This window comes from Mytilus trossulus, unplaced genomic scaffold (assembly GCF_036588685.1).
Source record: "Mytilus trossulus isolate FHL-02 unplaced genomic scaffold, PNRI_Mtr1.1.1.hap1 h1tg000070l__unscaffolded, whole genome shotgun sequence".
In the NCBI taxonomy this organism is placed as follows: Eukaryota; Metazoa; Mollusca; class Bivalvia; order Mytilida; family Mytilidae; genus Mytilus; species Mytilus trossulus.
Genome location: NW_026963294.1, coordinates 33,765 through 49,386, shown reverse-complemented (window position 1 = coordinate 49,386; position 15,622 = coordinate 33,765). Strand labels below are relative to the sequence as shown.

The 15,622-nt window shown below is 31.9% G+C and overlaps 1 protein-coding gene across 1 annotated transcript in view; it reads left to right on the top strand.

Moving 5' to 3' along the window:
- Positions 1 to 15,622, top strand: part of LOC134699495 (uncharacterized) — a 427,645-nt gene that overhangs the window by 406,634 nt on the left and 5,389 nt on the right. Inside the window, exons 13-17 of the mRNA XM_063561099.1 lie at positions 97 to 869; positions 3,316 to 3,346; positions 4,692 to 4,963; positions 8,187 to 8,214; positions 14,795 to 15,121. Coding sequence (XP_063417169.1) covers positions 97 to 869; positions 3,316 to 3,346; positions 4,692 to 4,963; positions 8,187 to 8,214; positions 14,795 to 15,121 — 1,431 coding nt within the window. The remainder of the gene's footprint in view (positions 1 to 96; positions 870 to 3,315; positions 3,347 to 4,691; positions 4,964 to 8,186; positions 8,215 to 14,794; positions 15,122 to 15,622) is intronic.

Here is a 15,622-nt window from a genome sequence, read left to right as displayed (position 1 = left end):
TTAGAGAATTAATACCTTATAATGTTAATATATTTTTGACTTTAATCTAAAATCTTAATTTAAAATCTTAAGATATTTTTATTTTCATTTTCATAGATGTTGAATTCTGGCCAAAAGAAGAGAAAACCAGGAAAACCTTCAAAAAGATGTCTATAAATGGAATGATACAAAAATTAGACCTCTACCAGATTTGGGAGCAAGAAGAATTCCGTCAGATTTTACCATTTAGAGAGTACATATTTGATATGCTGATACACCTAGATATCGTATCTGAACAGCGTAGATATGATACAAAAACAGGAAGTCGTCTACCAGTGGAACACTTCTTTGTTCCCTGTATGCTAACACAAAGACACGATACAGATTACTTGACACACGAATGTACACCAGAGAGGACACTTAGTTTGGCCTTTGTTTTCAAAGGAACCATCATACCTCCAGCCTTACCAAACCGTCTAATATGCGCATGTCTCATTATGTGGACATTAAAAGAATACCGTGGTAGGAAACTTATGTTTTCTGGGTTTGTTGGGTTATCAGTTGATAAAGAGCATGATATTGTTATCTGTGTAGAAGGAAACAAGATCTTATTGTACCTAGTCCACAAGCGCTCCAAGGGGTTGATAATACCTGAAATAGCCACTAGTGTCAGAGAATGCTTGTTTATTACTTTGGAGAGAATTTCAGAATTTTATCATTCCACTATTCATTGTAAAACTAGCAACAAGCTACCATTTCATACAGAGTATTCCTGTTCAAAATTAAGCTGTTTCAGTCCAGATGAAAAGATAGGTGTTGAAACAAAGGAATGTTTTTGCAAACATGGTGAAAACATAAAACACTATTGGAGTATCTGGAACCAGAAAGAGGTGAGTGGATCTGTAAGATAAGTAGCAACGTTAACAGATATGTCAACATGGGCAGCGTTATAAGCTGATTTAAAAAAACAGTTGTTGCCCTTACATATTGATAAAATTGAGAATGGACATGGGGAATGTGTCAAATAGACAACAACCTGACCATAAAGCAGACAACAGCCGAAGGCCACCAATGGAGCGAGAAAATCCCGCACCCGGAGAAGTCCTTCAGCTGACCCCTAAACAAATATGTAACTAGTTTAGTGAAAATGGACGTCATACTAAATTCCGAATTATACACAAAAAACTAAAATTAAAAATCATACAAGACTAACAAAGGCCAGAGGCTCCTGACCGGGGCAAAATGCGGCGGGGTTAAATTTACCTTATTTATTTGGCTCAACTTTAAAATCTAGAGAAAAATTTAAGTTTCCATAACAGTAGTTAATATATTTAAATTAGTAAGACGTTGATCTTACAGATTTTCAATGAAAGGATTATTCCTAGTTAAATGGAAACATATGTTCTGTTGTGTTGATGTTCAGATTCTGTACAACGAATTCCAACTGAATAAAATGTTCACTTACATATTTTCGCAGGTTTGGAAAAACAGCTGTTATGAACCTGAAGATTTTAATATATTCTCAAATAGGGCAAAAAGCTTGTTCTTGTATGGATCTCTATGAAATTTCACCACAATATTCCATACTAAAATAGAGGGTTGGGATAGATTTGGGGCAGTAAAGCCCCAATCTTTAAAAAAGTGGTCAAAAGTCTTGAATCTTGGTTTCCTGAAGTAAAATGAATCTAACAGTATTTGAATTCTGAATTGTTGGCCCAGTTTTCAAATTGGTCTACATCCAGGTTATAAAGGTCCTAAATTGAACTTAAGTTTTATTTTAACAAATATTGAATGATTGGGGTTATGTATTTAGATATTTTAATATAGGCCCAGTTTTCAAATTGGTCCAAATATTGGTCCAAAATCAAACTGTGTTTGATATGAGATGAAATTGAATAATTGGGGTTCTTTGATATGCTGAATATAGCCGCTGTTAATTTAGACTTTGGATATTTGACCATATTAAATATATACCAATTTGAAATTTTTCAGTTCTTAGACCCCACCCCATTCATTTTGTGTCAGAAACCTATGGTGTGACAAATAATTAATCACAATGCAAATTCAGAGCTGTATCATTAGCTAATGAAGTTATCCATAATTGTCCGTGTTTAGGGTTCAACCTCTGCGGTCGTATGAAGATGCGCCCTAGTGAACATTATAATAGTTTTAATTACAATCCCCTACATGACAAATGTAAAAAAGTGCAAACACAAGATTTAACATCGTGATTAACAAGATTAATGTACATAGTAATAAACCAAAACCACATATGATATACAGCACAAACAACAACCTATAAATTAATTAAAGGCTCCTGACTTGGGACAGACTTTTCTGGGATTAAACATGTTTGCTGTAACCAAACTCTCTCCTTAACCTTGGGAAGTTGTGTAACAGTACAACATAATATCAAACTATCAAAATCAGTAGAAAAGGGCTAAACTTATCAAAGCAGTACAAAGGAGAAAAACATCCAACAAAAACACAGAGTGTAAAAAGAATATTTATGGTTATATAAACACCTCTTTTCTAACAGTCAGGGGCATTACTTAAACAAGTAACATTTAAAATTACCTATCCGAGTAATGTTGAAAACGAGGCTATTTTAAATATAACTTATATAAGTTACTTTTCTAAATATTATTTTTATAGGTGTCCAACTATACAGATTTTACTAGCTTTAACAAATTTTGGCAGTCATCTGGTTATTTTTCCCATGAAATATGAAATCTAATCTTTCTGAAACACTAATTGCCTTTCTGATGCACTTATCTTTCATATCGACGCTTTTGGGTCAAAGATTGGTCTCTTGGGACTATTAAAATATCATTTTCCTAAACAATCTTAAATTTAGACAGATATAAATAGATAGAAACTTGTGAATTAATTAAGACTTGAAATTATTTATAATTTGTAACCCTTAACAATTACATATGTTCCTGGAATAAGTGTTATTACTAATTCTTTCAAAGATGTATTAAATAACTTATTCAAGTAATATTTTGTCATTATTTTTAAAGTAACCCTTAATCTCTACACTCCTATTAAATCTAATAAATTCTTTATTTTATGATATAAAATGCTTTAAAAATTCACGAAAACTACATTTAGTCCATGCTTCTATTGCAATTTAAAATAACTCTACTGAGTTATTTTATAATTTTTTTAAACAAAAATAAGTAAATAAAAAAAATACTTGTTTAAGTAATGCCCCTGACTGTCTAAATCGGAAAACTAGATGGTGTGGTGATTTTGTTATTCACTAATCACTGTTAATGTGAAAATGAATTGTTATTACAAATACATTTATTTTTTTTTCCTTTTGTGTTATAGGAACGAGTGCAGTGCGATTCTGATTGTACAGGTAAACATTTAATGTGCTAATTTCTATCAACCACCAAAGAGTACATTACTACATAATTCATTTTATAGTCATATTAACTTTGGGAGGTCTGATTTCTGAGTAATTTATAAAGTAAATTCACATTAATTTTACTATTTAGACGTATACCTCCTTACTATTTAAGTTATTCTTTCTCTCAAAAGTACACGTTTGTTTACACTTCATATTAAACAATTATTAACACAGTTTGTCATCCTTTACTTTGCTTCACTTGTCCAAAAACATTTAAACGAGCACATTCCGCAGATTAAGCAATTATTATACATCTGACTCTTATGGACTTCAGCACAATGTTATGGACCATAGAATACACGTCACTTTCGATTTGCATGATTTTGACACCTACCTTTCAAGTGCTATGCCAACAGGTAATTGCCTCTGAAAAATCCTTTAATCTTGTATATACCACAAGGTAACCACCTCCCAAATTTTTGAATTTCAAAGCCATGTTCATCTTTCCCATTGACATATGTTTTGTTGTAAATGTGATTAAATTATCTACAAAATGGTGTATGCCTATCTTTCTTGATGGAGTCATTCGTAGCAGGCCTTCCAAGTGGGCCAACCGTAAACAATTTGATCTTCCTACAGTAGATCGAGTATGGTCAATTACCAATAAATAAGTCATCTGAACATTTTGAACACAACATTTTTGGATAATTTTTAACTTTATTATTTCATTAAAAGTCTAGCAAAATCAATGACAATCTGTCAGCAGAGTTAGGCTATTTATTTTTCATTTCAAACATGCCATCATTGAAAAGATAGTTTGTTTGTTGATGTTTAACAATACCTTCACCACTCCTGGCTATATAATAGAGGCCAGTTTTTCCTTGGATACTAAGTTCATTGAATAGATTGATTGTTTGTTGATGATTATCAAAACTTTCACCACTCTTTGTAATATGAAGGAGGCCACTTTTTCCATGGCTAGTACATTGAATAGATTGATTGTTTGTTTGTTGATGTTAACAATACCTTCACCATACTAGAATGTAATACATTGAATTGATTGATTGTTTGTTGATGTTTAACAATACCGTCACCACTTTTGGCTATATAATGAAGGCCAGTTTTTCTATGGCATGGCATATTGGACACAACCTTTAATGTATCAGGGCAATGAAATTTAAAGTAAGCAAAAGTCGTACATAAAAATAGAGAATATATAACTAATCCTTAATTACTGAAAACTGAGCATGCACCTTAGTAATCAACCTTAACAGCCAAGCACGAAGAAACACATGCAATTTTATGTTTTATATAATCTTATATCTAGTTCAAAAGTTTTTTATAATAATTGTAGGTTTAAGTGTAGATGCTTTATGTCAGGCTCCAAGTAATCCAGAGTTGCTTCGTTTTTCTATTACTTGCACTAAACGCATGATACATGATTTAGCTCTGCATCTTGGAATGGAAGAGATGGAATGGTGTGATATGGAAGACAACTACCCAGATAATGCACAGATAGTCAAGTTTTTAACACTTGTATATTTGAAAGAAAAAAATTCAGCCAAGTTTGCAGACTTAGAGAAAGGTTTAAGAAAGTTAGAAATAACAACACACAAACTGTGTATGGTAAGCTATTAATACTATTGTTGCCATCATCCCATGTACTTTTTATCAATTCATCTCTATGAGATTTTTCCTGTTTTTTATCCACGATTCATTCATATTTGCCTATGGCAATTATGTTTTTACATTTCTAGAAGGTTCATCTCATTTCACTTTCATTAATTATTGAAAAAGTAGATTTGTTATATGGGTATCATATATACAGCTTCCACAAAACCCCTAAAACCCAAACTTCTCCTTAATATATCATACACCCTTCAACAGTAGACAGGTGTGTAAACAATATGTCAGAAGTGATTGTAATTAGCAAAGCAAAAAAAGTGACAATGAAAAGACGAAGGAAAAGGAACGATACTTAACAAATAGATATAAACACACTGACTACATAACAATTCCCCTTAAACTAAACAACTTGAATCCCACAAAAACATGTGCGATCTCAGGTTCTCATGAAAGAAGGGGCGAAAGATACCAAAGTGACAGTCAAACACATAGATAAAAAATAAACAGACAACCCCATAGCTAAAAAACAAAATAATACAAACAGACAAATAGTAGAACACAAGCCACAACATAGAAAACTAAAGACTAAGCAACACCAACTCCACCAAAACTTGGAACGATCTCAGGTGCTCCAAAAGGACAAACAAATCCTGCTCCACATGTGGCACCCATCGTAATGCTTATGTTATTATATAGTCTAATTAGGTATGTCACATTCGTGAAAAGGGAAGGGAATTATAGTTACGACACAGGGAACATATCCGATATCATCTGTGAAACGGTTATTCCATAACCGTCAACCAACTCGTGATGGGGTCATAAACATTTACGAAAGTATGATTTCAATTTCACCATTAGGAATTCTTGGTTTGATAACTTCCATGTAAGAAGCAACCCTCTATAAAAAAACATGATAGGAAATACAAGTAAAAGGTAAGCAGGTTCAGGTTTATATGTATTCCCTTCATATTGATGTTGCTAAGTACTAAATTGAAGATAAGACATTTGAAGAACAATGGCATACAATAACCAAACCAGAAAGCAGTTGATTATTAGCGATAATAGGGGCCCGGGGTTAACATAACAATGAAAGATAATTCATTTTACAATAATTTTGCTGCTTTGGTTATGGAACATAACCTGTTAATTAATTGTTTTCCTTGGGTATCAATTCTTATAGATAGAGATACAAAGACGGTTCGTGGGATACAACAATTCGTGGATAGCTATTTCAAAAATATAAAAAAAAGATGTATCAAGTACCTATGTTCGTGGATCTTTGTTTAAATGATGATATACAATAGAGAGAAATCACTGTACAAATTTTGAAATTGCAAATCCCGGCTTGGTTAAATTCCCAGCGAAAACAAATTCAAATAGTTAGGTAAACAAAAACGCTTCTACGGCGATTTATTGAAATGTTATTTGAAAAGCAATTTGTGTCCTAATTATCCTACCTTATCCTACCGTATCCTACCGTAACCTACCTTATCCTACCTTATTAAGTTTGTCAATAAATCAAAGTAATTAAAGGTATGATATTTAACAGGCAATGACCGGTTCTTATTTATATTGGTTTTTAATCAGCAAGCAAATTATGACACAGTTATAGACAGTTTGCGTTTAATATATACAATGAATGCATTTAAGGTGGTACCCAACACTTTAACTACGGGCTATCCAGAAAAAAATGTATTGGGGGGATTGGAAGACACATGGGTGATGGGTATCAAAGCAACTATTAGCACTATAATTCTCAATTACAATTGTCTGGGTGGCGGGTGCTGACAAAAACTGCCTTCCAACATCCCCCCTCCTGCCAATTTTTACAAAGTATTTACTTTGACCCTTTGACAAAAATATAAAAAATTGAACCAACCGTTTTATCAGAAAAATTACACAGGTTATATAGCAGTTTGACAAACACTTATTTTGATCATTGGGAAGCCATATATTTCCTTAAAGTCATAAGAAACGAGTGACCGGTGAAAAAAATTGTTCTTTCAATTCTTGAACCAATGCATACAAACATCATAAACTTAGTCTTCTGTGCATGAATTTATCATTTTTTTCGTGTAAATTTCATATAATCCTCAAATCTTTTTTCAATTGTACAGTGTTGTTGTGAAAATATGGCAGGTAATTAAAGTTCGTGTTTAGAAGCCGAAGTTTAACGATTGTAACCTGTTTGTCAACAATCGACAAAAAATCAACAAAAAAGCATGGAAAAAAGCACGTGTTTAACATGTCAATTCAGATAATAGTTTATTTTAAGTACACCCATGCGTATTATGATCACCGGATTTTTACGAGATGGGTCACACTGAGGTCACTTTGCATACGGAAAATATGTCGGGGGAATTGCTTCCTGGAAGGAAGCAATGCAAATAAAGTAAACTTCTTCTAAATATGAATAAATTAAAAAAAATTCTTCAGAAAAAAGTATATGTACATAAGTTTAATAATAAATAATATCCATTGAGTTATAAATAAACGTATGCATTATTTTTTTTCATTTGAGGTTTTCTTATGACTTTAACAACACAAAGTTATTAAAACGTTTAGCTGATTTTACAGAGTTATCTCCCTGTAGTGTGAGGTACCACCTTAAACAATTAAAAAAAAATCACTGATATACTAAGAATTTGATAATTTTTTTATCAAAATATTAATATATTTATTTCAAAAACATGTTTTAACAACCATTTTGATTGCATGTCAACCAGATAAAATATCCGACTCATTACAAAATTTTCGGTATTATTGGATTTGTGGTTTGCTGGGATTCAAGAAACCCACGAAAATTTGTATATTATTTTAGTACCATGAATAAAAATGAATCCACAGTACGGTATCGTTTGAATCTTGCCAATATTGTTCAAAAATGGTTTTATTTGTCCTAAGCAAATGGAGAAGGGGAAAGGGATTTGAATTCTTCATTTGAGTATTTTGTGATATGTTGTTAATCAAATCTTTATTTTAATACAAATTTCGATTTATACAACAATTGTCTTTAAAGTATTTTGAAAAGTAGGTTCTGCTCGATCAAGTTCAGAAGATAACTAAAAAGTAAAATCACAAAAATCTGAGAAAATTTCAAAACGGAAAGTCCCTAATCAGATGGTAAAACACATCAAACGAAACTAACCCAACAACTGTCATATTCCTGACTTGGTACAATGAAGCATGCACGCACTAATGTTTTGTATAACTTTATTTGCAGGTTAAGAGGAGAAAACGAGTAAAATCTAGTAAGTGTCTTATTTTTCATATAGTATTTCTAAATAATACTGCCAAAGAATGCAAACTAACATAACACATATATTAATTAATTAATATAAACCCCTAACAGTTGAAAAGAGATATATAACTTTGTTTGCATGTTTCTTGTTTTAGGTGTTATCTTAATGCCCAGATCGATATTTAACAAACTGCAATTAAAACATTGTGATTAAATGGATCATAAGTAGTCACACCTATATTGTCTCCACGAAAGTATAAAAAACTTAGAGGTGTGTACAGATTCATCTTCAACCTTTGTATCTACCAATTGTATTTGACAAGCATTTATAATAATGTTTGAGTAGAACGAATATGATAATGTTATTTGGATACCAAACACTTGTGATACACCCATTGGCAAGTAAAACTATTATACTTTAAAATTGCATGTGTATCACTATATATGACTTGATATATTTCCTGACATTGTGAGTATCATATAATGACTGTTAGAGATACTGTTTGATGTTTTTAATGTTGATAGTTATGCCTAATACTTGATGCCCCCTGCACAACATGTTGCGGGTGGCATATAAATTTCCGGTGTCCGTCCTTTCATCAGTTTGCATGTATGTTTGTGTATTTTTCTGAATTGTCATGTTAGTGCTCACGTATGAACAATTCCTGTCTGATTTTTATGAATCATATATCATAGGTTTGTATCAGTAATTTCCTGTTAAAAGATCAGTGTCGATCCAATGCCCATTTGAAACATTAATTATATAAAAAATTGCATCATGTACACTTCTTGACAGATGAAACTGATATTACGGACTTCATATGCTCTTTATGCAGAAACTGCCCTAACAGATTCATTAGGAAAAAAAATAACAAATTATACTCCGCAAATTTTATGGACGCCATCACCAATTGGTTAATCTTTTACCACGTCTTAGATTGTGATTTACAATTTACGTTGTCTAGTCTGCCTAGTACCAAAAAGGATTCTGAGTATAAGTGTTTTGCTGAGTGTTAATTTGCATTGCTATACGAAGTGTCTCGGTATTTATATATCCAGCATCCATGTAAATATTTAGTTTTGATGTTTCTTTCTTGAAGTCTGATTAGATATTTTTGTATATCTTATGTTTGCTGTTGGAGATGATGTGGTGCAGTATTATTTATTTATCCTGCTTTTGGGGGGTTTGTTGTTACTTTCTTTTACGTCTAGGTCTGATTGGTTATTTTGTGCAGATATTTTGTCTTTTTATTTCCTTGGTTTGAATTTAGTAATTGTGTTACATTTTACGTATGTCTTATTTGTCAGTATAGTCAAGTAACTCGTGGTTAGCCTTCGGTGTTGTGGGTTTAGGTTGTTTGTTTCCATGTAAATAAACTCATCATGGATACCCGGATTGGAATTTTATATTTACGCCAGACGCACGTTTCCTCTACAAAAGACTCATCAGTGATGCTCGAATCAAAAAATGTTAAAAAGGACAAATAAAGTACGAATTTGAAGAGCAATGAGGACCAAAAATTCCTAAAAGTTTTGCCAAATACAACTAAGGTAATGTATTCCTGAGGTAGAAAAGCCCTAGCATTTCAAAAATTCAAAGTTTTGTTAACAGTAAATTTATAATTATGAACATATCAATGATAACTCAACATGCTCAAGTCAACAAAGAAGTGCTGACTACTGGCCTTGTGATACCCTCGGGGAATTAAAACTCCACCAGCAGTGGCATCGACCCAGTGGTTGTAAATAAACTCATCATAGATACCAGGATTGAAATTTTATAAATTTCCTGTTTGGTCTTAAACATGATCAGCTACTTCATTGATATGATTTTCACTTTAGAACCACTATATGCACAGGATTTTTTGGTTTGTTTATACACAGTTTTGAATTGGAAGAACAAGCAATTTGCAACATGGTTAGAAATACAAATAATAACGTCATCACAAACACAATGATATTTTAATATTCTTGTGAACAAAATGTAATACTTATGTAAGTGTTTATATAATAACAAAAATCTACAATGTATTTTATTTTAAAAAAAATCTTGCAGTAATAAAATCGTCACAAAAATTTTTTCAGTTTTTGTGGTGTTAATCCTTACATGTGATGCGCAGTTTATTTGTTGTTGTGTCCTGGTGCGCTGTAGTAAATTCATGGAGGTGTATGTTGCTACTCTGCGGTTTATATGTTGTAATTTACTTTACAAATTTGTATGTATGTGTTTCTCTGTGTTGAGTATTCTTGCGTTTGTTACCAGTACGAAATTATAAGGCGTATTACGCCTGGAAATAAGGCCTAAACCAGGCGTAAGTGGTAGTTACGTGTCTAGATCCAAGCGTAAGGGAGCAGGAAACGTAAATGTGTAGTCCTTACGGGCGTAGAAAAAAGCAGTAAACTTGGTGTAGATTGAAATAAGCAAGGCGTGAGTTTTCTTACGGGCGTAAATTGAAATCAGCAAGGCGTAAATTTTCTTACGGGCGTAATTAGAAATACCCATAATGCTTTGTTTAAAGGATCATGGGATTTTTTTTCAAAATTTGGCTCTTTGGTTTTAGTTTGCAAGAGTTGGACACATGGCAGCATCATATATTCAGGGATAATGTGCTTGTTTTGTGCTTTTTGAAAGAATCTGAAATTGGAAATACTGAATCAAATAAATTAATGAAAATTGTGAAAGAAAAGGAAAGTAGTAATACATAAATAATAATAATGTGAGTATAATTAAGTATTTTGTTCGATCAGAATTTTTGAAATCCGGAAACCTTTATCCTTGGATAATAACATTAAAATATTTTACTTTAGTTTAAGTTAAACTGCAGTATTATCCTTTATATTTTAGTTCAAAAGACAATAATTTTCAAAAACAACTTAGTTAAAATGCTACTTTTATTTCAAGAAAAAATAATGGTCATAATTCTTATTTAAACTTAAACTTATTTGAGCCATTGTCTGCATAAAATGTATTTATTTGTATATTAGCTTTTTCAATGGTTAATATTTCAAGTTTTTTGTCAAACAATAAGAAATAAAAACAACAGTACAGAAGTTTGTATCAAATACACAAAAGTACACAGCAAGGTTAATACACTGAACTAAAATAAGTGTAGTATTATGTAAGGACATTACGCCTGGTTTATTTATTGACTAGGCGTACTCATTTGCATATTACGCCTATTTTTTTGTGAACCAGGCGTACTCATTTAAATATTATGCCTAATTTTACGCCTGGTTTACTCCTGAGTAACGCCTAATTTATGCCAAGTTTACGCCTGGTTGATGCCTGGACATGCATTTTGTAAACACTGCAATGCCGCCAGGATAATAAAGTATGATTTTTACGCCTGGTTTCCGTGTCATATACGGGCGTCACAGTTCGTACATGTTGTACAGTATTCCTGTCTAGTATTGTTATACGACTGCAAATTTTGAAAAAAATTTCGTCGTATATTGCTATCACGTTGGCGTCGTCGTCTGCGTCGTCATCGTCGTCGTCCGAATACTTTTAGTTTTCGCACTCTAACTTTAGTAAAAGTGAATAGAAATCTATGAAATTTTAACACAAGGTTTATGACCATAAAAGGAAGGTTGGGAGTTTTGGTCCCAACATTTTAGGAATTAGGGGCCAAAAAGGGCCCAAATAAGCATTTTCTTGGTTTTCGCACAATAACTTTAGTTTAAGTAAATAGAAATCAATGAAATTTAAATATATAATGTTTATGACCACAAAAGGAAGATTGGTATTGATTTTGGGAGTTTAGGTCCCAACAGTTTAGGAATTAGGGGCCAAAAAGGGACCCAAATAAGCATTTTTCTTGGTTTTCGCACCATAACGTTAGTACAAGTAAATAGAAATCTATGAAATTTAAACACAAGGTTAATGACCTTAAAAGGAAGGTTGGTATTGATTTTGGGAGTTTTGGTCCCAACAGTTTAGGAAAAAGGGGCCCAAAGGGTCCAAAATTAAACTTTGTTTGATTTCATCAAAATTGAATAATTCGGGTTCTTTGATATGCCGAATCTAACTGTGTATGTAGATTCTTAACTTTTGGTCATGTTTTCAAATTGGTCTACATTAAGGTCCAAAGGGTCCAAAATTAAACTTAGTTTGATTTTGACAAAAAATGAATCGGTTGGGTTCTTTGATATGTTGAATCTAAAAATGTACTTAGATTCTTGATTATTGGCCCAGTTTTCAAGTTGGTCCAAATCTGGGTCCAAAATTAAACTTTTTTGATTTCATGAAAAATTGAATAAATGGGGTTCTTTGATATGCCAAATCTAACTTTGTATGTAGATTCTTCATTTTTGGTCCCGTTTTCAAATTGGCCTACATTAAGGTCCAAAGGGTCCAAAATTAAACTAAGTTTGATTTTAACAAAAATTAAATTCTTGGGCCTCTTTGATATGCTGAATCTAAACATGTACTTAGATTTTTGATTATGGGGCCAGTTTTCAAGTTGGTCCAAATCAGGATCTAAAATTATTATATTAAGTATTGTGCAATAGCAAGTCTTTTCAATTGCACAGTATTGTGCAATGGCAAGAAATATCTAATTTCACAATATTGTGAAATAGCAATTTTTTTTTTAATTAGAGTTATCTTTCTTTGTCCAAAAAAGTAAGCAAGAAATATCTTATTGTAAGATTTTTTTTGATTGGAGTTATCTTTCTTTGTCCAGAATCAACTTAAATCTTTGTTATATACAATATACAATGTATATTCACTTTTTACTACAAACTGATAAATTTAAATAATCTTTACCATTCAGTGATAACAAGCAGTTTTTTAACATCTTAATATTTTATGATGTATTTAAATGAGTAGTTATTGTTGCAAACTCCATTAGAATATTTTAACTGAGATTAGTTTTGGAATAAGGGAAAGGAGTATGTGATTAAAAAATTGGGTTCAATTTTTCTCATTTGAAATTTCATAAATAAAAAGAAAATTTCTTCAAACATTTTTTAGAGAGGATTAATATTGAACAGCATAGTGAATTGCTCTAAGAGAAAACAAAAATTTTAAGTTCATTAGAACACAGTCATTCTGTGTCAGAAACCTATGCTGTGTCAACTATTTAATCACAATCCAAATTTAGAGCTGAATCCAGCTTGAATGTTGTGTCCATACTTGCCCCAACCGTTCAGGGTTCAACCTCTGCGGTCGTATAAAGCTACGCCCTGCGAAGCATCTGGTTAGAATTGCCATATAAGCGACAGGTTTAGTTAGCCATATATCGAGGTTCAACCCACCATTTTTTAGTGAAATGTCCTGTACAAAGTCAGTAATATGGCAGTTGATATCAAACTGTATGTTTCTATGTATGTTTGCTTGTGTAGTTGAATGTTTCTGTTGTTCCGTGGTTTTCCTCTTATAGTTGATGAGTTTCCTTACAGTTTAGTTTGTTATCCGGATATGTTTTTAATTGCTTAATCAAGTTATGACTATTGAACAGCGGTGAACTACTTTTGCTTTTATTAAGCGCTTTTATGTTAACAATTCTTGCCAGATTCTTATGAAGCTCATGTCATAGGTTTTTATCAGCAATTTCTTGGGCCAGTTTGAAAATCAGTGCCGATCAATTATTTTTAGAAGAGTAATGCCCCTTGGAAAAAATTTAATGCCAACATTTCATTAAATTCATATCATAGGATTATATCATCAAGGTCTCTGTCAAATTTTAAAATTAGTACTGATAAATTATTTGTAAATTAGTAATGCCCCTACAAAAGAAATTTTATTTCAATATACTCCTTAATATTGTGATGACAAACTGCCAATAATACATTTATTGATATTGTGCATGTTGCTAGAATAACTCTCATGAACAGGAGTATACCATGATATACCCCTTACTATTGGGATATGACATTTTACTTCATATTCTCAACAACCAAAAAAACATAGTTAAGATTAATTTCCAATAAAAAGAATAATGACATTTCATGTTTTGATACTGACTTCATCAGCTGAAATGTCAGCTCACCCTAGCGAACATGAAATGCATTTAACTTTAGTGGAAGCTAAGATTTTAAACTTCTCCAACTGCTTTTCTGTCCTCATAATATATTTTGAGATGTACCATGTGTATCTATTTGTTATGATGAACCATAATTGTTCATAACACTGTAAAAGCATTCGAAATACTGAGATTTTCTTTCAGATTTTTCTTATATTTCGTCAAATTTCTAATTACGTCTATCATTTCAAAATTATTTGTTTGTGATCTTTGATGACTTTGTTATGTCCTCTCTTTAGAAATATTAAATCATTTAAGTAAACTATATACTTTAAATTAAACATCATGATACAGAAGTGTAGGTGATAGATATTTGTATTATTTACTTTGTGTGGAAACAATTTAACAAATCAATCAATAAGTTTCAGTGTTGTGTCGTTGTTCTCCTCTTATATTTAATGCGTTTCCTTCGGTTTTAGTTTGTTACCCCGATTTTGTTTTTTGTCCATGGATTTATGAGTTTTGAACAGCGGTATACTACTGTTGCCTTTATTTACACCTTTAATATTCAAGCGAGTATGAATTTTTTTATTTGGAAATATTTTGGATATTTTTCTCCTGTAGGTATTCCTGGTGATATCTTAGATTGCATTCCTACAGATGAAATATTAGATAAAGTAGCACCATTGATTGGTAATATGGTCTTTCAGCTAGGAACAGAACTTGGATTGTCAGTCACAGATATAGAGAACATAAAAGTGAAATACAATCGTGATTCGCCAGCCCAGAATAAGGAAGTATTATTTACCTGGAGGAAAGACAGAGGAGTGAAACCTACACTACGGGTTCTTGAAGAAGCTTTGGTAAATATTGGGAGAGGAGCAAACTGTTTAGAGAACATGGTGATTGATGTGGATCCCAATACACTTAAAGTAGTAGAAATTGTTACAGGTAATACTAATACACTTAAAGTAGTAGAAATTGTTACAGGTAATACTAAAGAACGGTCTGAGTAATTAAAAAAAAACCACTACATAATTATTATTAAAATCAGTTATTCATTACCATGATTACAGGAAATATGTATATCATAGATTTATAACAGACATATTTAGAATCAGAGCTAAACCACTATTTGTAAAATAGTTTTGCCTAGTATTATACAATACCCCTGTCGTTATGTTTGTTGAATGAAATTACACACAACAAGAGAAATATATCAAACAACGTTGGTCTATTGTACCTCACCATGTGTTGAAGCAAAAATCTCTTAACTAATGTTTCACGAATCAATTTGTTGCTACCAGACCGTGGCCACTAATTGCCTAATACATGCTTAATAACACATGACACATGTCAGCTCCAACAAAACTTGCTGCAGATAAAAGCAGAATAACAAAAATACCGAACTCAATGAAAAATGCGAAACAGAAAGATTTATTGGAAAGGGTA